At 38.7% G+C, this 25,216-nt stretch overlaps 1 protein-coding gene across 4 annotated transcripts in view; it reads left to right on the top strand.

The window, feature by feature from the left end:
- The window catches only part of LOC140241338 (gamma-adducin-like), a 111,285-nt gene that overhangs the window by 28,278 nt on the left and 57,791 nt on the right, over nt 1-25,216 (top strand). For all 4 annotated transcript variants that reach the window (XM_072321069.1, XM_072321070.1, XM_072321067.1 and 1 more), the window contains exon 2: nt 6,104-6,443. In XM_072321069.1, the coding sequence (XP_072177170.1) occupies nt 6,195-6,443 (249 nt within the window). In that variant the 5' untranslated portion in view covers nt 6,104-6,194. The remainder of the gene's footprint in view (nt 1-6,103; nt 6,444-25,216) is intronic.

Raw genomic sequence — 25,216 nt, 5'->3', positions numbered from 1 at the left:
ATTTAAATGCTGACTTCATCGAGACAGAATGTCATACTCTGGGATGTTCATGTTGACACAAAAACTTGCTCTGTGATATGTTTGTGATCAATTTTCATGACAAGAATGTGAAAGACTATTGTTGTTTTCTATGTGGAGTTACAATTTTATACACCAATGTTTTCATAATGAAGTTATTGTGTATACATGTTTAAACATCTTTTTTTACTTCTTTAGTCTCATAAGAGACATGAAGAAAGCCTGCCCATTTGCATGTGTTTTTACTTTAGTTCATTTTTGTGCACTGTGAACAACCATAAGTAGCTTTCTGAACTTTGATATCTCATAAGATGTATACTTTTTGGAAGACTGAGAGGTTCAGTAAGCTGTAGAAAGTAATCCCTCCCCCTTAGGATGTTAATGGGAAGGAGGAATTTCAACTGAAATACAGTGTACCAGTTCCATGTTTTGAAGCAGTGCGCTGATGTTTCTGTAACATGTAATGTGTTGCATATGCGAATTCTATAAGCCTGTAAAATACTTTCAGAAAGAACAAAAAGTGAATGGAATTTTATTTCATGTATAACTTTGTGGTGACCTAAAACCTTGGTTCATCCAAAAGCATGTCTTGTTGAAATACTCATACAACTAATGTCAGAGCAGCACAGCATTTTAAATTCAAGTTTGCCTTCATTGTGATAACTCTTAAGACCTCATTGCACTATTACTCAATATAGGGGATTCCCCCACTGGTTCCCTGTATTCATAGATGCCACTTGTACTGAGCTTGCTAGAGTATTCCCAAATCCCCCATAGGGCTAGTTTGTAGTGTACTCATGGCTGTAGGCTGACCCCAGAGTTAAAGGGTGTGTACAGTTCTGGTCGAGGTGAGGATTTAGCTTTTAACGTTTTGCGAGATATTCAGAAACCACTCTATGAGATGTCAAAGAGCATGCAGTTCTAAGGGGTATCAAAAGTTTATTCGATGAAAATCGGTTTTGAAATGGCTGAGATATCCAAAAACAAGGTGAAACAAAGAGATCCTAATAAAGTTGTGGCATGTCGCCCTTTATTATTAGCACTTTTTTGGATATCTCAGCCATTTGAAAACCAATTTTCATAAAATAAACGTTGAATTCTTCTTAAAATTACATGCTCTTTCATATTTCATAAGAGGCTTTTCATTATCTCACTTAGGAATGTTCAAAACATGAATCCCCACCTCAACCAGTACTGTGCAGTTCCTTTAAGACCAAGGAGGGTATGTGGAAAAAGACATATAAATACACCATGTATTCAACTCTGCTTTATTTTTTGTGAATTTCCTGAGTCAACTGATATTTGTATTTTAAAGTTAATAACCTGCCAAAACAATATGTTTAGTGTCTCTCATACAAACACTAATGCAATGTCTCCAAGGTACAAAAATTGCTGACTCTGCCTTTTGAAAAGGGATATTATACCTTTTTTCCCCTCGTCACTATGGCCCTCAATTGTTGATTTAACTAAGTAACAAAAATGTCATGCAAATTTTGATTCCTGAAAATAGTCTGCACATAAAGTACTGAAAAACCAGAAATATTTGTGGCATTAAATTTTCAAATTGGAGCCAACGACCTTTTTGGCGGCTTGAAATTTTTCTGAGTTGCCACAGGTATTCAAAGTATGATAGTGTGGACAAGAGCTTTTGTGTGTATTTCAATTTCTCAAATCTTGGCTCTGCGCGAAATTCACGAAAATTTTGTGCACGTGAGATATCTAGTTTTACAGTAGGCCTAAATGTTGCATATTGGGTGAGTTTATGTGTGTACTATAAATATTTAAAGGACATAGAATTCATCTACAAAGTTTGGTCAATTAAAGGAAACTTTGTTGCCAGTATAAAAGCTATGTGTATTCCAAATATAACTATATAGAAAGTTGGAGGTAATTTTTTTTTTTTTTTTTTTTTTTTAAGATAAACCATACCTCCCCTGTGGTTCGTGAGTTCTTGCTGTTTTTTTGTTCTTTGGGTGTGCATGGTATATTTGTGTTCGTAGTGTTAGCTGTAATGCCTCTACATCTCTGTTGACAGAACCTTCTCTGCATTGAACTTTCAGAGTCTGAGATGTCTGTTTGTTTTTGTATTGTTGAATTCATTCTGGTTTGTTTGCAATCTTCAGGAGAAATTATCAAAGCTTAGAGTCAGAGCTGTGGTGATAGGCATCCCTGTGTGGTTGATACTGACCTTCAGTTGATGTAACCATTGAGAAATAATAGCTGCGTTTATCAACTATTCCTATGTTTGAAAGGCATTTAAATACTCACTATCAAAATGCGTTTGCAAACGCCTTTCAGATTGCGTTTCTGGAGTTGTTGCGTTTATCAACTCTGTCGTGAGTTGATTGAGAAGGCTTGTCACTGCACAGCTCCATTGCACAGTTTGACTGAGGAGCGAAGATGAGTACTCTGCAGTGGTTGGTGTGGGCAGGTCATAGTTACAACGTATTATGTATTTCAAAACGACTTTGTCTTTCAACTCTACAGAAAATTTGCATTGGCACTTAAGCATTTCAGAAACCCATTACTAACCCTATAATCAAACTTGCTTTGCATAATCAACTGCCCAAAACTCTGTCAAAGTTGTTTGGAAACCTTAAAGAGATTGTATAGTTTGTTGATACCTAATTTCAGGTTTCTAACATTTTTTATGGGTGAAATAATGAGAAACCTCTTATGACATATGAAAGAGCATGTAATTCCATGAAGAATTCAACGTTTATTTGATGAAAATTGGTTTTGAAATGGCTGAGATATCCAAAACAGAGCGATACTAATAAAGTGTGGGACCCACAATTTATTACAATCGCGTTGTTTTACATTGCTTTTGGCTGTTTCAGTCATTCCAAACCTGATTTTCATCTAATAAACTTTGAATTCCTCTTAAAATGGCATGCTCTATACTATTTCATAAGTATTTTCTTGGTATCTCGCAAAAAAATTAAAAGCTCAATTCTCATCTCCACCAATACTGTACCATCCCTTTAACTCTGCACCAAAAGAGAGCCGATAAAAGCATAAAATGTTTAGTACGTCAGCCAACATTTGAGAGCCGTAATGGTCCAACTTGCAAGCTCTGTTGGGAGATCATTAGGGTTTGTTGTCCTCTTAATAAGATTTGTGCACCTGGTATGCAGACATTTATCTCTTGCTGCCAATTTTACTGATATGCAGGTTGTTGCATGTGTTGTAATCTGGTTGCATAGGTCCAAGGACTGTAGAACTTATCAGGCTAATGACAAACACAAATACTGCTGTTTCCCCACTTCATTGCTATTAATCTAATGTGGTATGGTGCACAGTGAAAAATCTGATGGCATTTCCCAAGAAAGATTCTAGTGTAAGTTCTCCCACAGCATTGAGATTTTTTCAGTGCTTGTATTGTGTTCATTGCACCAGTATTTCCAATGGTATGTTAGCACAGGCATCTTTTCCAGATGAAATTTAAATTCTCATGCTGTCTAAACTAAAACAAATTGATTTCAAAATTGGTGTATTGCTTTTGCCTGAAAATTATGTATTTTTTGTTCTGTGTCTGTTAAAATGTAATGTAATAAAGTAAGACAATTTTATGATATGTTACTATTATAATTGTTGATCAATGTATAATTTTTATCTTTAAAATATGACTTACAGTGTATTTGATGAAGTGAATTTGTAAATTTGTATACTGTAAAATCAGAACATGTATACATGCTCGGCATGAAACTTTTTACGAATTGGAGGCGACGGCCTCCTTTGTGGCATGAAACTTGCGATTTGCTGACCATGAATGATCACGAGTACGGTAATTATGTACCAGTAATACAAGGATTTGTTGAACTATACAATGCATTATACGTAAAAATTTCCTTGTGAAATTAAAAAAAAAAAAGAAGAAATTCATGCACATGAAGACTTATGGTTTTATAGGACATTCTCCAAGATGTTTTACATGGTTTTGATGAATACTGATGCATACTACCCATAGGTCGTTGAAGTAAATCAAGGTGATCCCTGTACATTTGTAAGCTACATGTAGATGTACACACAATGGTCCAGAACATAATACTTCACTTTAACTATCATATCCTTGTCCCCAATAAACCCCCAAAATGTTTAGTTTTTGTCACCTCTTGATATACAGTTGTGTGTGACCCACCAACATACAGTGCATTCGTTTATGTCACTTCAACAAATGCTAAATACAAAACACTTGTGTAAGCCCCCATAATGTTTGAAACTGAAGTGTGACGAGGAAAGCAGCTGTTACATGTAGATGGGCAGAATGACTTTACTGTGTATTCTAGCAATGTAGACTTCTTTCAAATGCCAAAACTGTTTCTGTTGCCAGTGATAGAGGAATGTGTGTGAGCAATAGTAACACATCGAAACGTGTGCTACATTTGTACGTACAGTGAGAGAAAACAACTCCCAAGATTATAAAGTTTTTAAAGACTGAGGTTAATCCCAAAAGATTAAAGTGTGACAGAGATGCAAAAAACTCCCAAATGTTTCTTTTCCTTGGTAAGCTGTTAAATAAGACATATCTTGTCATTCAGTATCAATGCTGATAAACACCTTTGTGCAATGAAAGGATGTATAATACAACTGCTGCATTAAATGTTGGAAGGCTGTTTGTGTGTGTTGGAGCCTTATTCGAGTTTGCTTTACGTATCAATGTGAAACAGCATGCACCAACTTATCATTTATCTCATATCAACCCTCCCATAATGGGTACAGAACTTGGAGCCACTTTTGTGTCTCATGGCAGCAATAGAAAGATTGCCATCCACTTGTCCCCTTGGAGTCATACCGGTACTCATTTTAGTAAAATGCATCAATTAGAAGTAAATGGACGGGACCCACTCAAGAGTAGGACACGCTCCCATAAACATCACTGCAGATTGGCCTGGTCTTTTGGTCCTGACAAAGATCATGTCTCTTGATGAAGTGGTGATGACACTGAAGGTGATTGAGGAGCTACCATGGCAACCAGCCACTGGGACGGTGAATGGCTGAATCCCAGGATACTTTCCAGGGTTAGATGTTATCAAGTAGTCTCCTCATCCAGGGAAAGGGAGGAGAGAGAGAGGGGGGGGGGGGGGATGGAAAGAGTAAAGGTCATGAGGCCCACAGACTGCTGGGATAGCGAGATCACTTTTGCTGGATTGGTGGATGACTCTCTCCTTGAACATGTCCACATCACTCAAAGTCTGCACTCGACAGCGCTTTCCCATTTTCCATGCTTCCTATGTGACGATGAGGAGCAGCAGCACCCTCTATAGTATGGGAAAGGCATTAGCTGAGGGAATGCTGAATTATTGAGGTACTGCTGAACATAGATCCAGTCAGAAACTTGGAGATATGTGTTTTATGTAGATGGGGTCGGGATGTAGAAAGAGAGAGGAGGAGGAGAAGGATGAGGAGGAGTTCATTCAGTGCAAGGATAGGATTCATAGATGGGCTTAAAAAGTACAGTGACATTTGATGCTATATCATCCTTTTGTCAAGTCTGTGATATGCAATTTTTGGGCAGGAAGTAAATTCTGTAGTATTTATAGAGAGCAGGTGTCTTACCTGTACCCTGAAACTTTGTTGTTGTTGTTGTTTTTTTTTCCCACAGGTCTGCATATCATATCATTCCATGTTTATCTTTGAGTCTGGATATGGCAGTAACACTAACTGGTTATCCTTCCAGGGTCTTCTGGGTTTTGTTATACTTCTATTTTTTGTCAGAGGTCAAAGGGACAACTAAGCAAAGGACAAGGGCATTCTTACTGTGTGGAAGACATGAGCTTTTACAATAGGAATCTATTTATGATGATGGTGATGATGTTGATGGTGGTGATGATGGTGATGATGGTGATGAAAGTTGTGATATTAATGATAAAGGTGATAATTGCAGGTGTAGACCTATGGAAGAAAATGACCGTGTACTCAGTAAGCTGTGAATTTTGCATGATGGAATGATAACATATTGTAAATTATAAAACATCATGAAGATGTTGTTAACCTTGTTCAAATGTTTCTATAGTTTAGAAGTTTGTGCATTGTCATGTATTCATCTTTAATGTGCGGTTATGTCTTGCCTTGTTCTCAACAGATTGATAGCTAAGCTGTAGACTGACCAGACTTGCACAGACAGACAGACACAAACATACACAAACATAAATAGCAACTTTGACAGATCCAAGATGGCCGACACATTACCCAATGAAGTGCAGGACTCGCCGCAGAGTCCTGCCATGAACGGCAAGACGACGCGGCACCGCGAGATCGACGACATAGACCTGGACGATCCCGAGCTCCAGCGCCAGATGCAGAGACCAGCCCACATCAAGAACGACATCAAGGAGATGGACAGAAACAAGCGAGTATCCCTCATCTTGAACAGCCAGGCGTTCCGGGAAGAACTAGAAGCCATTATCGAAAGCCAGCTCAAAGTAAGGAGACATTAAATCTTACCTCATCATATCTGTGGCATGATATTTAAAGATCCAGTAGGGTGGGGAGAGAATGGTGGCCACATTGAATCAATCTTCATTCGCTGCTCACCTGGGTACATTAAAAAACCACAAATAACGCAGGCCTGCCAGAATAGAATTGCCCATCGGCAAATACATGCGTCAAAGTGTACGCTCATCAGTTAAATGTGTGTCTCCAGTCATAATTCTCTGGCTGTGTGTGTACTTACATAGAGATCAGTGAAAATAGCTGGACATGATTCATTTTGGGCATTCCCGAATATATATCCGAGTCAGGCAAGCTTTCCTATTGCATGGTATCTCTACGTTACTGGGTCTTTAAAACGGGTGTGGATTGGAGTTCTCCTTTTCCCTAGCAGTGCTGTGGTACCATACAGAGGGTGCAGGCCCTAGAAATCAGATTTCATCTACTACTTATTGCCCCGATAACAGTAGGGTGCAATAAAAGAAGTAATGTCACCCATACATTCAATGCTTTACAGGTCAAGTGGAAAAGATGAATAGAAAGTCATAAGCAATTTATTCATAGCTTTGACTCCATTCATTTCTCCTGTCTAATGTCCTTCATCCATGAGCCTTGTGATAGTAAGCAATACTAAAACAAACACAGGCTGCTTTAATGTTTTTTTGTATTCATCTATTGCTCATCACTTAATGAGAGTACATCTGTCCAGTTGTCATATCCCGTGGAACTGTACAAATTACATTCATCCTGGAATTGCCCTTTTTTTGTCAGTTTTCTTCACCCAGTACCATGATGCTCATTACTCACTACTCTCATTTATGCCCCAGATCATGTGAAAATAAAAACCCAAGTTTTTTCTGTTTTTTTAGTCACTGTCAGTCACCATTTTTCTGTTGGTTACAGCCCCAGCTGTGGAAGTGGTAAAAGCACTTTAGCTGCAGTATGAGTCAAGAGGGGAACCTTGCTGTTTAACCCTTTGTCTGCAATAGCTGTCACATCTAATGGGAGAGAAATTAGCATAGGATTAATTGCCAGTCAACGAGGGGGTGATTGTAAAATCAGCTGCTCTCATCCAGCACAGGCGGTAACAGTATCACCACCTGTCTAGTCTGTACCAGCAGAGGTCCAGATCAAACATAGAAAGCCAGGTTGAGCCTTTGAAAGCGAGAAACGTCCCCTCATTGGTCCGATCCGGCATCGCAGTATGCATTTCCAGAACTTATAGTGGGCAAGATGTGTGAGAAATAACATTTTGGCGGGTTTGCAAACAGCCCCAACGTGTATTTGTCCAAGAGCTCCATGTATATTTAAGTTAGATAGCCATGTTTGCCATGTCTTGCACACAATCAGAGATCAAAGTCTGGATGCTTTTAGAACTGTTTACTACTCTTGCCATGGTTGTATGGTTCAATTCCTACATTTCTCTCAAAAAAATAACAAACTCCGTGCCCATTACCCAAAGCAAACACGTCATAATCTTGTCTTGCCCACAACTCACACTACAGGGAGAAAAGGGGAGAAAAAGTTATTGTTTGATATGTAATGAATCCAATTTTCTTCAGTCCTCTATCAAAACCAAAACTAAATGTTGCATACACTGAATTCATGGCTTCATCTTGTTGTATCATGGACTATTTTTCTCTTTATAGTATTTGGAAGACAGTAATGTTCATGATGTGCCTAAACAATGATATTTCTTACAGATGTTTTCTTGCTTTCATTATTGGACAAGTACCCCACTTCCCCCCCCCCCCCCACCCCAATATATAAATATGAAGAGAGCGAGAAAATCAAACTGGGATTTTGCACATGATTGAAGAATCTTGCTTATAAAATACTATTAGTTTCTGGAATACAGGATAAACAACTACCTTGGGAGTACTTGAGATGGATGCTTACTTGTTTTCCCCCTCCCAAGCTACCCTCTTTAAAGCTCTTTGCCACTCAGTTCCAGGGGCATCTATGCTGGAGTGAGGCATCATAAATAGTTGGTATTGCCCTCCACTTTGTCTGGCGCCAGGGAAAATTAATGAGTCGTAGCAACGAAACATTGGTGCAGTCTTGGGCCCCCCTCCTATTTTGCCTCCCCCTCGCAGCCTGTTGCATGCTTGATTTTACTGAGCAAAGTTCTAGGAAGCACAGTATAGCTTATGCTGCATAGAAGTGAAGAAATGCCTGTGCTTACAGTATATTTCTCCATGAGGCACAACCCAGGAAGAGTTGACTGTAGAGTTTGATGTTTAAATCACAGTGCCACCATATGGGAGATTACAACTGTAGAGTAAAATAATGTTTGGTTCTTCAGAGAAGTACTAGCCTGAGACTTTTAACAAGCTTCTTTCGTACTTTTATTTAAAAAATATTTAATGGAAGAGTGTTTTGTCAAATGGCTAAAACAGTCAAATTTCATTATATGCATGGTATCAGATGCTGTATGCAGGCAGAGCCATAATTTAAATTTTGTATGTTGCAATACAAATGCCATTATATCTTTTTTTCTTAGAGTTCACCTATAAAACTTTTTTTTTAAAAAGTCTTATTTATTTTTGTTAACTTTAGCTCTGTTATTATTTGGAACCTAATTATATACCCTCAATATGCTTTGAATGGCTTCTAAGAGAGCCTATAGATTTGAAAAGAAGAGTGTAAATACTATATATGAATGAAAGATGAAAAAAAAAGGCAACAAGTACAGCACAAAGTGAATCCAGGGTAAAGTTCTTCAGTGTAGGGTGGATGCTGCAAAGATGCCAACTTTTATTCTTTTTTTTTTTTTTTTGGCAGTATTTTATTTATTGCCAAAATACTGCAGGTATCATGGAAACTACTATTTTCCCCAAAATAACATTAACACCATTGTCTATTGCAGAAAAGTTAATTACTGTTTTTCCACCAAGAATATGCTTTTTCAGCCCTTCAGAATACCGCAGTACTGATTACAAGGTTGGCATCCCTGGTGTTATTTGAACACAGTGTATTCCGAGTTTCCTGTCAGGCATGCAATGCTGCATGAAAGGAATTTTCTACATTTGTTTCTAAATTATTTGTCCCTTCCTGCTCCCATATAGCCCTTGTTTCTCATTGGCAGGAAACTCATATTTGTTCAGTTTTTGTCTCAGAGCAAACGAGCTTGCTTCCTGTTGAACACCTTGTCAACAAAGGCAAGGCCAGTGAGCCCAAGCAATGCATAGGATGAGCCTTATTAATCTGTTCACTCGGAAGATCCTGTTAGGGGTTGGTATAGAATGGGGCCATTAAAATCACTGTAGGTGATCATCACCATCCAAATCCCATGATTTGTGCCTGTGGGCCTAAACATCCTTGGTGTGTTTCTGTGATGGATACATACAAACGAAACAAACCAACAAACCAACCAACCAGCAAAAAACAAAACTCATACAGTGGAAGGGCAGGTTCATGAAAGAGAATTAGATGTATCTTTTTATAGGTGGGATGTACATAGAAAATATAAACATAGAGTATGGAGAAGCGTGCTGGAGTATAAAAATCACTTTCAATACAAATAATTAATGAGATTAAACTTGGTATTCCTGTGCTCCCAGTGTCAGTTTGGAGCGATTTTTGCATGTCCTACAAAACTGTAAGTATTTGGCATTTACAGATGGCATTCTCCTGGTGATCATGTTGAAGATAAATCAGGTGCCCGTACATATCGGAAGCGTACACTTATCATATATGTTGGAGTTCTTGGAGTAGGGTTGTTATTGACTGTGATTGATGGGGACTTGGCTCTGAAGTAGTTCTAGAACGTCAGGTAAAACATGGCCACCCATGAGAAAGCATGTGAAAACAAGCTTTAGGAATTGATTTTCGTCAGGCCTGTACTCAAGGATGGAGGCCATATTGGATGCCTGACCTTCGTATAATCTGCTTATAAAATTGCAAAGCGGAATGCATGTGTGCTGCTTACAGGGAGGTTACAGTACTTGTTTTAGCATAACATTAATCAGGTTTCAAGCACGGCAGTCATACATGTATTTATGTTGTATAACAGAGGGATGTATTTTTCCCTAATACTATAGGAAAACTGTGAAGGAAAAAACTACTGCATAGTTTGACCTGACAGGAGTCGTCAGGGCTCGAAGCTAACCTTTTTCTCTGGTGACCTCTAAAATATTTAAATCTGATATTTATTTAAATTTGATAAATCTGAAAAAATGTAGTGGCCTGATATAAATGGAAACATAACAATCCATCTTGAATCTCAAGTGCCTGATCAAGGCCACCAAAAGATAACCTTTTTCTAAAATTTGATGGCCCGACATTGATATTTTGTGACCCAGGGCCACTGAGCCACTCCTGGTATTGAGCAACTGCATAATGCAATTTTGATAGTCTGCTTTGGTGGATAGATGAATATGAGTTAACACACCTTTGTTGATAAGCAATTTGATTAACACTGCTCACAAAAAAAAGGGTTTTAGGCAACTATCACAAAGTAAACAGTACTCAAAGATCACACCTTGCATATATCACCTAATCGTGTGTGTGTGTGTGTGTGTTTGTGTGTCTTTGTGGTGAGGTGGGTATAGGAATTGTTAGGACGATAACCTGTAGTGAACTTGATGCCATTAAAACTCATGGGTTAGATAAGGTGTCATTGTTATCTGTTTTAATGTTTAAGGAAATAATTGTTGGGGTTTATTTGTTTGTTTTTTTGGTGTGTGTGTGTGTGTGTGTGTGTGTGTGTGTGTGTGTGTATGTGTGTGTGTATGTAACATGTGTTTGCACACTTTCTGTCTTGTGAGGATATTTTGACCCTTGGCCTCATTTCTGACGTCAAGAGCGTCCCCCTTTACAAAGGGCGTCAAATCTAAAGTGGAGTTTGAGAAGTTGAATGCATGTTTGCGATCATTCTGTCTGCGTGTATTACAAGGCCAAAAATTTTTTTTTAATGTTACAAATAACAAACCTCTGCAGAAGCAATTCTCTATCCTTGAACGAAATGGAATTCAAACATGCTAGAAAGAAACAACTGGTTTTTCTGAGTAGAATTTATAAAAATTCCAAGTTTTATCTGAACTTCCTTTTTCCCTTCATCATCTGATAATTTGATCTCTAGCTTGTTACCTGAACTTGCAAAAGTTTGGTTTTTTTTTCCATCTGGAGATTAGCCTTTTATGTGGTAGATTATAAACAAAATGATGCATAAAAGATGTGGTAGACAATGCTGTAGGCCTTCATCCTGGTAGCGATATATTTCCATTGGCACAGAATCCAATTTACTTTGAGTAAATCAGTTGCCATTGTTGGTTTATAATAGCTCGGGCAATTATCAGAGTACAATCCTCATTTTAGAGCATTTGTACCCATGAATTGGTGCACTGGTCTTGCTGAAAATCTAGCTGTTTGAGGTAAATGTTGGATAAATAGCCTGCAGCTTGGAATACATAACAGGGTGGATTTTGCTATTAAACTGATGAAGATAGCGATGTGCTACATTGTAGTATTGAAACACAAAAGATGAATTGTGATATGTTTGGCATCATGGGGGACGATGTGTATCAGAGCAAACGTGAAAATATGAGGTATTGTGTAGTCCTGATAGCATCAAAGATTCCTGTGTAGCTTTATTATCAAACTCCTCGGAGATGCATTGCAGCATTGAGACAGGTCTGCTACTCCGAGCACATCTGAATTGTAAGGCATTCATCAAATACATGTAGCCCTTTGGATATCAACAGGTATTGAATGGAACTTTTAGCCTCTAAGAAGCCAGACTGAGTACAGAAGTCTCACTTTTGTGTCGAACAGGTTCCAGCGAGGCCGTATGCCGTGTACACAGTCTTATGACCTTCTTCTATTCATTTCCATTCATTTGTGATGACCCATAGGGTCATTCATTCATTCCCCGAGGTGCCCACATGGCCGTTGTCAGCTGAAGAAAAGGAATACATGATTTAATGAAGGGTGTTATTGCTGGCAGCCTGTGACTCATTCATTGTTATGTGGTGTACTCCTTCTCAGGCCTGAATTTCATCACTTGGGAAGGTGATCCCATGGCCGAAGAAAAGCGAAATAGTCCAACGGTATCTCTTGGCCTTAAAGACATGGTTATCCCAGGGCAAGAGGCCGAAGCTGGATGAAGGAGACATGTTCTTCACTGGCTCTTTTCAGTTTCATGTTGTGGGCTAAGAGTCCCTGAGGGCAGCATTTATGATTCAGACAGAGAAGAAAAGGTGGGGCGGACATAGAAATTGTATGTTATTCCTGCCCTGGACACAATGATTCCCATTTCTTTGAGAACCTCCCCAGATTCCTTTTGGCAATTTCAAAGAAGGTTTTACATCCCTGCCCATTGTATTTGTGTCTGTGTTTTGAAAGAACATTAAATTATCTGATGTTTCTGTTCATTATGCCTTGGCTGCACATATGTGTGATGTTTGTGTACTAAACTTTGTGTGTATTTCCTAGTTGTGACACATTCCAGGCTGATGAGTCAGTGGAGGGGGAGGTGGGATGAAGACAACTGAACAACCAGTCCAAGGAATTGTGGAGATGTTAACTGTTTTTTTCACAACAGTTAGACTTCAGATTTGTTGCGGAGTGTTGCTGGTGTCTCACTATTGCTTTTTATGCTCACCTCCACATTATACTTTTATATGAAATGTGATATGCAATATGTGAGTGTATGTATGTGTACATGTGTTTATGTATGTCTCCGTATGTGTGTGTTTTGGATAAAGAATGTGTGGATGTGTTGTGGCATGTGGGAACTTCATAAAAGGAATAGTGCATATCTAAGTATTTAGTAAATTTGGAAATTTCGATAGCAACATCTGATTTCCATTCACTGTGTTCTTCAGTTCGGTGCAAAGATTCCATGACGAGGTAGATACATAGAACAGCTCCAGGATTGGGGATGGGTGGCAGGGGGGAAATGAAATATGATAAAGAGAGAAAGAGAACGAGAGAAATGGGTAAGGGGTTATGTTTCCTCAGAGCTATAGGCCTATTTCATGTGAGAAATGGCCAGAATGTTCGTAATCTTGAATAGCTGATGTTTTATTGTAGGGTTAATTGTGGGAATACAGTGACTGAATGAAGGAGATAAACACCTGTAGGCATAACCCGCCAACAGAGCATGCATGGGGGAACCCAGGGCAATCAGGCAGTTAGTAACCTCACTTTGACCCTCTCTGTAATCATAGACCATAGTTCATATCTTTACTTTATGACTGACACCTGCACCATGGTCATATGATCATTAAAAAAAAAATAAATAAAGATTAGATCTGCCTCTGTTCTTTGTCATGGTGTCATCGAGCCGTGCTTCTCAACCTTTTTCAACTTGAGGCCCACTTTGGCTGCTACAAGTGTTTTCGATGCCCATAGTGAGATGAAATATGAATCTTTTTTTTAATTTCATTTTTGGCCAACATCGTAACCCACCTGCAAGAACTTGGCGGGCAGGGCCCACTGGTTGAGAAGCACAGTCAAAGAGTATCAGTGTTACATGTATTTGGCTTGTGATGAACCAGATCCTTCAATGTTGGTTGTGTGACAGTGCTTTTATGATTCAGTGATTTCTTTGAGATTATGGGACAATTAGATCAGCAAATTGAAACTGAATAATCAGAAAACTGTCTCAAGAACAGTGTAGCCTGTACTACCCCAGTCATGTTCAGAAATATTTGGCAGTAGAATACAGTTTTCTGTTGTGGAAGATGTAGGCTTATGTGCGCCTCTACTTCAGTTTTTATCTTGAAGCAATTTATGCTCATTTGAACCATGCCTTTACTCAGAATCTTAAATGTCATGCCTTTCATGTAGAATTAATGGAAGTAGGGCTGTGTTGATTTTGGAGGTTTCCCAGAACTGCACTACATCTCCAGTAAAATGGAGAGTTGGGAATGTAGTCTTCAAGGAAGTTCATAATTCAAATTAACAGAATCACATTTCTGTAAGTTTACCCGTTTTTGCAGCCAGTCACACCTTCTTGCCCTAAAGCAACATTGTTTTAGAGCTGCAGAAGAAGAAAAACAGGTCCATGTATTTGTTTTGATGACCTGAAAAGAGCCTAACCTGAGGGGCCACTCCCACATTGATGCTAAAGAAGAGTTCCAATGAGAAGGTAATAATGTACAAAGAAATGATGAACGTGATAGAAGGTGTAATGTGTTATTTTGTAGAGATCAAGATATAATATGTCAATATGAATTCAGGCAGCAGTGTATGATTCTATTTAGCCACTGTTGAGTGAAGTATACATGCATACAGTTCAGATCTTGTCAGTGCAAATTTCTTTTTCTGCACCTGGAACATATAAATTTGATTTAGTGCAATCTGATGTACAGTGTATGTATGTTGCGCATTGTTACGTTAAATGAAAAACACTCTCCTATCACACAAAAGAAAACGTTTTTACATATTTGCCAAAGCTTTGTTCATTCAAGTTTTCCCAATTCCAGAGGAAAAGAATTTTTCCCATAGCCCTAAATTCTGCCATTTGATTTTGGGGAGTGGAAGAGAAAATTCAAGGGTCAGAAAGGTCAACCTGGGTCACGATACCATGGTAACAAACTACAGGCCTCCTAGTGATTGATATACCTTGAATATTTCACATCCAGAAGGTTGGAGACAAAAAAAAAAATATATATATATATATTTACTCTAGACTATACAGTAAATGGCAGTGGTCGGCACCTGACTGAAACAGCAAGTCTCCAGTGTACTGACATTGTACGTATTGGGCCCAATATTTCTTTGTAAATACCAACTTCCACCATGATGACAAGATATGAAAAATAACAACAAACAACCAAAAATATGATCCCATATCAAGCCTGATAGAAATGAAAAAAACAAAAAACAAAAACAAAAAAACAAAAAACAAAAAACAAAACAAAAACAAAAACAAAAACAAAACCCCCAGAAAGACATTCGATTGTTGCAAATGATATTATTCATGCAATCCATGCAGACTTTCATGTAACAAACAATAATTTTAGTAATTGTGATTTCTAGATTTTCCATAATGTAGTGGAACAGTGATCATCATTTTAAGGTCACCTCGACAAAGGTATTGATAGAAGTCCCAACATCATCTCTGACAAAAGATACATCAATCTCAGCCAGACATCCTCCGAGTGAGATAAGATATCATCTGTCTGTTCATCCCCCAACATTATAGAGGAAATGTGCCCACGCCTTCCTTTCCTGTCAAATGCACATTACCCAGATGAGAGCCTAAAGCACTATCTCATTATCTTCCACCACAGTAATGTTGTATACATCAATTGTTCTCGGATACATTTGACAGATATTGCCCCTTCGGTTGCACCGCCGGTATTATCCGTGCCCGAGAGAAAGGGATACGGGGGCGATATCATCTTGAAGGGGTTTATCATCATAAGATGTGGATGTTGTGTATTACTCTAATTTCTACTCCCCCCAATCGATGCCCCCCTCTGTAATGCCTCATAGCCACAGGTAGGCAGGGAAGCTGACTTCACACATAGATACAGACTCGCATCGTTAGCGTTAACATCATGTCATCCCGTGGTTTAGGATGAGAGAAGGCTAGCTAGCTAGCTTGGCTGCATACATAGCACTGCTTTGGCTCATCCTTGCACTCAAAACAGGGTGTGTCTCTCCTCCACTCTCCACACGCTCTCCTGTACCCACACATACACACACACACACACACACACACACATACCCAGTTATTGGCAAATGCACACACACACACACACACATACACACAGTCACACACATGCATACACTGCGTTTCCGCATGCATTGCTAGCCTCGGAGCTGCCCTCCATTACACAAGGTAATATTTCTGTTGCGAAAAATCTCAAGCAGAGCTTTAGGGAGTAGGCATACCCTAGTCTCCGTTCCAGCATCCGTCCCATTAACTTTCCTTCATGAAACGGCCACATGTATGTTATTTAATGAATAAGCAATCCATGGTTTTATTCCAGTTATGCTAGATGTAACTGCATTGGGAAATGGGATAGATTGATGGTCTTTGTTTCAGACTTCATGTGAGATTTGTTGCATGTTGGTTGGAGCCTATAAAGTGTACTGTGTCATAGGCTACTGATTAGTCGTGAGTTTTGGCTGTCTTCTGCTGCGAGGAATGCTATGCAGGCTAATGAACATGTGGAGTGGGCTCAGCGCAGGGAAAGTTGAACCCATCTCCCATGTGGTCTTAATTTTCAGACCCTTTTTTTATACCATCTAATATATCTACTTAATAGAACATAATACTCGGGCAGAGAAAACAATGTCTGTTTTCCCAAACTACATCTGGGATTTATCTGGAATATAACATGTATGACATACATGTAAAGAGTATGATCGGCTGAACTCATAGCTTTTGTGACATGTTAACTTTTGATCAGAATTTTCCAGGGAGAATAAGTCATACTTTATGGAGATCTTATGTTTTCTTGCTGCCAAAAAAGAAAAAAAGAAGAAGAAAAGAATTTATTTCATAAATCTTAAGTAAACATACCAGCATACTCGTAAAATGATATTGAGTGATACTTGACAGAATGCAGATTCAAGCATTTGTTAACTGATATGTCTGGGAAAGGTACAGTATATAATATAAAGTAGCCACCTTGTCTGCAAAAACATGTGACTTGATTCTATGCAGAACATGATTCAGCCTCAAAATCCAAGAAATTTGTAAGTCATGGCAACCTTTAAAAAAGTCACCGCTTAAGGAAAGATAAAAAAGAAGGGAATATTAAACTCCATTCAAATGGTTATATCTTCATTAAAATGGAAAAAATGAAATAAAAAGCAGCCATATGAAAAAAAAAAGATGATAAATTAGTTAATATGTATTGTGCACTGGATTACCATAAAGCAGACAGTTTTAGGTCTTTTGCATCAGACAATTTTTGTTTTTGATTGTCTGCTTGGTGATTTACATTTAATGTGGAAAGAAAAAAGTCAGCAGCTTCACCTAGATTTGACCTCGAGCAGTGGAAGTGAAATGCCGCAGCCAAATTTCCGCAGCACACATTAGCCGCAGAGAGCACAAATTGCGAGCCGTTTTGTTTCTGTGGGCTTGTTAAAAAACAAAAAAACAACAAAAACAAACCAGAACGTGCAGTGCATTGATTTACATAATGTAAGGTCAGGTTGATTACCTACCCTTTTGAACAGCAGCAATTTGCCATGTTATTGAGAGTTGCTGTATTGCGTGGGAATAAGTGGTGATGTGCATTGTGTTGAACGGGGCACAGTGTTAATAATGCTTGGTTAATGATATAAAAGGGCTAGAAACTCCCCTAATCATAAATTAAAAAAAAAAGATGTTGGAAGTGGAAAATCTCAATGATGTTCAACGCAGAGATTCGACTGCCATAAGAGGCTTTAGTTGTCATTCTAAATCAGATGAATAGCTTATTCAGTCTGTAGCTTTGATGTTTAGTATTGTTCACTTGTATGCATCATAAACTTAGAATTCTGCAAGGGATAGTCATTATATTCTTGACTCCAGCCAGAGCTGTATGTTGACATTGGTTCCATGACAATTTGCTCCTGCAGAAATTGCTCCCGTGAAATATCTGCACACTAGGCCAAACATAAAACCTACCCACAAACATAACCCTAACCCTAATCCTCACATCAAACTAAATCTAAAACCCTATCACAACCCTAAACCTATCCCTAAGTCCGTGGAGAAAATAAGACAGGAGCAATCGTCGCAGGAGCAAATGTCGTGTCACCGTTGACATGACACTATGTGAGTGAGTTTATTTCTGGGAAAGTCACTTCCAGTATTATTGTGACCCTTGACATCCACGTTCACACTTTTCCTTAAGTCCATAAACTTCACCTTGAAGTTTGGTGATTGATGGCAACGCCAACAATTTCCAAACTATTGCTCGTAAATCTGTGCACGAATTACCCCCACATTTATAAGTAAAACGATTTGATTTTAGGAGGGGGCTTGTCTGGTATCGGTTCCCCTGAGTAATAAACGTCTCCCTCTGAAGCACAGGTTCTCTTTCTGCATTTCGGTCACTACTAAATTAATTGCATGGCTGATGCCATCATAATTCACCTTCTGTTCTGTGCTGGTATGACCTGCACGCTGTGCCTTTAAAATGGGAAAAGGATGGGAAATTATGGTCTTTCAGTTCTGAATCTGCGGCAGGTTTGTCTGCCATTGCTCCGAGAGATTGCTCTGTTAATCCTTTGTTGATGCCTTTCTCCCAACTCTGTGGACATTTCCTTTAGATCGGCAACCCATTGGGTGGGTAGGGATTAATAATGAATTAAACCGGAATCATTCTTTACCCGACTGAAACATGAAAGGAATTTTTCCCAGCCTGTTCATCAGTGGGCATACTGCAATCAACAAATTGTTCTAATAGGAGGGAGCAAATTGGTGCGTGCGTTGGGACGGTGTGCCGCTTAATTTCTGTATTCGTGCAAACATGGCATTTCCTGTAGAGTGCATTTTGTATCTCCAACCTGCGGTGTATAATGGGCTCATGGAATGGAAAGCTGACCTTTTCAATTCACATCCGAGTATTGGGCATAGAACTTTTATCGACCGCCACAAAGTAGGCAATTATGATTGTTATTATAGATGCCACGTAGTTGCAAGCATCATCATTGGGATGTTTGTGAATAGTTGCAGTGCAACCAGTGTCAAGAGTATATTTGTATAATCATGTGTCATATGTTTTTACAATAAAGTCGAGGTATGGATGGGCAAATGTGCATCAGAAGGTGATGTTCATTGTATGAAAATGGTGAAGCAAAGCAACTGATTTTTGAAAGACAGCTTGAAATCAGACAGACCTAAACCCTTTGCCTCCCAGTTATGGCAATTTCCCATAGACTCTTTATACACCTGTTGCCCATATGCAATGGATTAAGAACTGTGATGTAATATGAACTCCAGCTTTTAGTGGGATTATGTGATTTAACATGGAAGACTGTATGGGAGGGAAACCTTATTACTTTTAGTCTGCCCTTTTAATACATCGTCGTGTGAGGCAAATAAAAAAAAAAGAAGAAGAAAGGTAGGCACGAGGACATATTTCATCAACTGCAGCTAGGATGATAATAGATCACCATGGCAACCAGTCTGCTTCTCCTGCACCAAGGACTTCACCTGGTAATAGATGAGAAAATGATGGCCATATTTAAAACAACAAGGACAACAAGAAGGAGGCTTGAAGCCTGTTGATAACAAGTGGTATTATGAAAGGCATATGAATATAAATGGAGCATAAATAATGCCCACACACAGCGTAGACGTTTCTGCTCATTCAAAAATGTTTATGACCTTAACCCACTAATAGGAAAGCCTGATGAGTTTTTAACCATTCCATAGAATGCCTGAATTACGAGATATATCTTGGTGAGCATATTACATGAATGGCGATGCATAATGAGCGGCTAGAGTGGGTAAATTCGTCACCATTGTATTCCATCTTTTCCAGCCGCAGGGGAGTTTGGACGGTGGGGCTATTATTATTCAGTGACCGCAAAACTAGATCGAGACTCAGGCCAAGTATGTGTCATAGCAAATAAGTGTAAGATGGTTCGAGGGAATAAGATGGAATAAGTAAGAAGAAGTGGGGTGGGGGTGGGGATGGGGCCGTGATTGGAATGAGCTGTACACGATTCTGTGACTCATTGTCTCCAATGCAGAGTGAGTCATAAGGAACCCAAAAAAGAGGCAGAGTCCAACATAGGGCAGACATTGAAATGAGTTCTGTACCGTTTTCTGTTTTTTCCTCCTCTTTCTCCTCTCTCTCTATCTCAATCTATCTATCTATCCTTCTGTCTATCTCTGTCTCTCTGTCTATATCTCTTTTTCTTGCAGTCTTGCTTTCACTTGCGTTTTGAAATTTCGAGGCCGCTGCAGCGCACTTCACAATGGTGTTTCCTGCTGGGCGCCATCCATAGAAATCTTGACACAGATTTTTTTCTGGGAGTGAAGTTTCCCTACCACGTCTTGCCTGCTTTCTGACGCGACTCCCACTGTGCATGAGGTCCAGGGCCTGCTGATGTCTGAAAAGTACAAATGTCGACTGCCCTAAATATTTTCTCTTTTTTCCTTCTTTTCTCTGCCACTCCTGCCTTCTTGTTTCGCACACTGCAGTAGCAGCTTTTCGTTACTTTGAAGGAGAATTCTTCGTGAAGGAAAGGTTGTTTTGATTTTTGTCCATGAAAGGGGAGCAACAGACCATTGATGGAAGGAATATTAATGAGAGTCGCAGTTCATTTGTATCAATATGTCATATCGTGTGAAAGTGTATCCAGGGTAGTGGCTGTTATGCTACTGTGACTTTGCGTATTGTTTTATAGACTAAATGGTTAGTCACCGACACAACAGTTGTGTGGAACAATTTCTATTTTAGATAACATATTACATTTTATTCAACATAATTTTTTTTTAATGATCTCTGTACAGATTTAAAAAAGTTGTGTTAAAAAAGATTTCTATACTCTGAACCTTCATGTTTCAGTAGAATGTGAATTTAACTGTTGCTAGATTTTGTTTTTGTTCCCTGCACTATTCAGCTGATATAACCAAAGAAAAAATTATCTGCTCTACACATGTATGCTATCCACACTGTAAAGCAAGATGTATTCACGGCATGACATTTTTGCAAATTGTCACTGGCATTCAGTGCCTATAGTGTAGACATGAACTGTTGCATGCATTTTAATTTTGCAAATCCTGGCTCTCACAAAATTTGCAAAAGTAAAAGGAATGCGAACATTCTTGGTTTTACAGTATTCCATATAAAGGAGAGCAGCTGGTAGTGTGCTTAGTCTACTTCTGCTGCATTTAATGTATGGTAGACTGTCATCTCTGTCATTTGTAACATTACATAACAAAAAAGTGGAGGTAAAAACGAGGAAGAAAATGAGAGTGAGAGTGAGAGAGAGTGGGAGAGAGGGAGACAGACAGACTGACCTGTGACACACAGACATACAGACAGACGGGCAGACAGAGGCAGAGTAGAAGCGTGACCCATTTAGCTGAGATGTGGAGGACCCGTTTCTGAGTGAGACATTGTTTGCCCTGTTCTTCCGGTATACATTGAGTCATATTGCGTTGGCGGGGATTCTCTGTATTAAGAGGAGCACAGGTTTCTTGAACAGCTTCATTACCCTTCCATCCTTCAGTGCATATCTTACATCAGAGAGTTATCATAACAATAATTCATGTTTTTGTTTTTGTTTTTTCTTCTGGGGGGGGGGGGTAGTGGGAGAAAAGGATTTGAAGGGGTGGTTATAAAATGAAATAGATTCAAAGATGATACTCTTAAAATAAATCGATATTATAATGAAGTAGCTATTAATTAATGCAATAGTGTTAAAAAGAATTAATGAATTCTTTGCATCAGGTTGCTTTTGTCTAAAATGGTTGATGAAATGCCCTTTATCAACATAGTCTTGATGAGCAGTACACGCCTGACAATATTCATAAGTCTGTATCGGTTGCAATTTTTGGTCATTTGCATATTTTCTTCCCACACTGTTTGAGATTCTTTTTATGTTACAAACTGAGATTTTATGAGGGTTGTGCCAGAGGCAGGAATTATTTTTCAGGAGTGATAAATCGCTTGACCCCAATAGTAGGATGCACCCTAAAGTCTGTATTACTTCCTATAGGCTTCCTGAGCAAGGAAGTACTTCTCATCACCAAGGGATGTTACCCTGGAGTGTGGAAATAAAGGTCACCTTGATGTTTTTGTTTTGCTTTTGGTTTTACAAAGGACATGCTTATTTGGTGTAGTAACCTGGGGTCTGTTTCATGAAAGTCTTATGAGAGACTTTTTGCTCATAAGACACACTTATGAGAGACTTTATGAGGTGGATTTTACTTCTCTTTGAAAGTTTCTCATAGCTTCATATGAGTGACTTTTGGCCATTCTGAGATTTATGTAAAGACTTTTGTGTGATGACTTCATGAAACAGACCCATGGTCTTTTTTATCGTCTATTAGATCATTATTTTTCATGTGATTTCTACCATCAGATGGACTTGGGTATTATCTGTCCTGATCACAAAGCCATCATGCTTCTTGATATTATCATTTCATTTATGAGCACTAACCAGTGGCTAAATAGTGCACAGTGCTGGTCTGCAGTATCTGAAGCACTAGACTCTATCTTAAATATGCCTGTTGCTTAATTAGTATATTCTCAAAAGGGGAATGAATACGACGAGCAAATTGGAATAGTGATTTTGGCACGGTAGAGCTTTTAAATGAGTAAGCCTTATATGAGAGGTAATCATACAACATACACTTGTACAAATCCTGTGTGCGTGAGTGTGTACTCTCTATAAATGACTGTTCAAGACCTTATATCTCAAAATCATGAATTTCAGGAGAGTTAAAAGCTGTTTACAAAATAATAATGAATTGTGAATTGTAGTAAACAAATAACGTCATTGTGGACCTCATTTAATGTTGAAATATTGTTTGGGATTTACATTAATAACTGTAATGTTTTAGAATTCTGGTCAGTATTTTTGATATTCAAAATTGAGTCAGTAGTTTGTTTCTTTTTAATATACCAATTGATATACAGTCTTGTTGCCCCAGGGATGATGTATATACTGTACGAGCTGAAATTTTCGCGGTGGTTTCATTTTCGCGAATTTCGCAAATCGGCTTTGAACCGCGAAAATAACAACGCGCTAATAGCTAAGTTCAGTTAGACCCTCGCAACCGCGAAATTAACAACACGCGAAAATGTCCTCCAAGTAGCAATTCGCGAAAATATCTGTATGCGAAAATTTCAGCTCGTACAGTAGTGTATATCTTAATGTTTGCATGTTTGTGTTTGTGTGTGTCATATGTATGTGTGTATATGTAAACTTAGGAGTGAGTGTGTGTGGCTCAACCAGCAGTAAGGAACGTTGATACCTGGAATTAGATGACAAATAGGAATACAAAGATTCCCTCGAGTGCTCCCATCTGATTAGCAGTGTGAATGAAACCGAGATGATCCGATACCAAGTCATCCCTGGCTCAACCCACTGCACGCTCTGTTAATTATCTCCATGGCAACGGCAATGATACACACGGCATGCATCATTTCCTGGATGCAGGCTGGGCTTAATGGAGGATATTCCCCGTGGAATGAATTGGCTAATTAACTTGTGTCCTCTCTTAGTGCTATTTTGTCCAGTGGCTTTATCTCCCTGTTTATTTTAGAAACTTGTTAAAAATTGCAATTTTTCATCCTGTGTCGCCTTTACATAACTCAATCTCTTTAAATTACACTGTTACAATATGATTTAAAAAAAATATATGTAATGGGTGCTTGGTGTAAATGTAATTAGAGCCAGTTATCCATGAATAATATGTCTAAGTTAAAAATGTTAATTTTCTGTTTTGACATGTATTTTCATGCACATGTAAGGGATGAAGTTAATAGTTTATCATTTTCTCATTTATTATGCCAATCTGTCTTTCCCATTTGATGTGCTCACAAACATTCAAGAAGTTTTTACATTTTCCTCCCAGCGTAAATTCACTGCTGATATCGTTCGAAACTGTGTCATAATCATAGTATGAGCAATATTGTATGATTTAGGCCTACACTAAATTTTGCACCTCATACCAGATCTTCACTCATTCTTGCAAACGTACATGATATGGCCTGGATTTTTTTTGCAGGTAATGAGGTTCTTAGTATGAGAGGAAGGGGATGATATGTTAATAAGTGTGTGAGTAGCTTAAAAAAGTTGATAGGGCATGAGACAAAAGGGTAATGGTAATTTTATGCATGTGATGAGAGTAAGCAGAGTTATACCACTCGTCTCCATCCCCGTCTCATTTGTGAAAGTTGCGATGGAAGTGGGTCTGCAAATACGTGCCTTCATTGTAGCCGGGCATGAATACCAATGGTGTTTGAACAGGCTAATAAGTGACGTCAGAACAAACAGACAGACACTGGCTGTACTCAGCTGGGGTTGTTTGTTACAGACAGCAACGAGGGACGATTTATAGGATGCTTTTCTCCTTAACCCTTTCTTACCCCCCCCCCCATCCCCTTTTTGTCCTGAATGTGACCTGTACCTCCCGCACTCCATCTCAGTAATGTCCTGCTGGTCAGGCGTAGAACTGACCCCTCGTTATAGCATCAGTGCGTGACAGATGTCTGGGGAAGACCTGTCCTCCTGGACTACCATTGAGGGTACTTTCACATCTGAAATTTCCAACTCTGCTTTAAAAAAAAAAAAAAAAAAAACTGTCTCTGAAATATATGAGGACAAATGGGGAATGCAGTCATGGACACAGTTCTTTAAATTTCTCATCACAGAGAGGAATACAGTGAAAGAGGAAGCCACTTGTGAAACAACTCTGTATGAACAAAATTAGTAATGATGTAGGTCTTATTCTCATACTAAATCTGTTGCATTAATGCCTTGGAGAAAAATCATAATATGGGCCTGGCGTATGGAATCAAGGCATTGGTTATGAGAAGCGAGTAATGTGAGAAAATTTCATCATTTGCTGTATGGACAGTTTGTAGCCTACGGAGGCTGAAATAATTTTCCCCGCATGAGGTGGGTACACTTCATGTGATGCATCTTTGCTGATACATTTGAAATTCTAAATTTCTTATCAATATCAAGAATACCACACATTGTGGAAGGTAAAATTGTAGAAAATGTTTAATGGCAAGCACAGTCATAAAACATTACTCTATGATGCTTGACACAGAAGCAGTCCTGTGAGATATTTCCTGGAATTGATGTTCTTAGAAATCATTGAATGATTTAATGTAACTTG

This window comes from Diadema setosum, chromosome 18 (assembly GCF_964275005.1).
Source record: "Diadema setosum chromosome 18, eeDiaSeto1, whole genome shotgun sequence".
In the NCBI taxonomy this organism is placed as follows: domain Eukaryota; kingdom Metazoa; phylum Echinodermata; class Echinoidea; order Diadematoida; family Diadematidae; genus Diadema; species Diadema setosum.
Note: the sequence above shows the minus strand (reverse complement) of the source record. Positions and strands in the feature narration are given on the sequence as shown.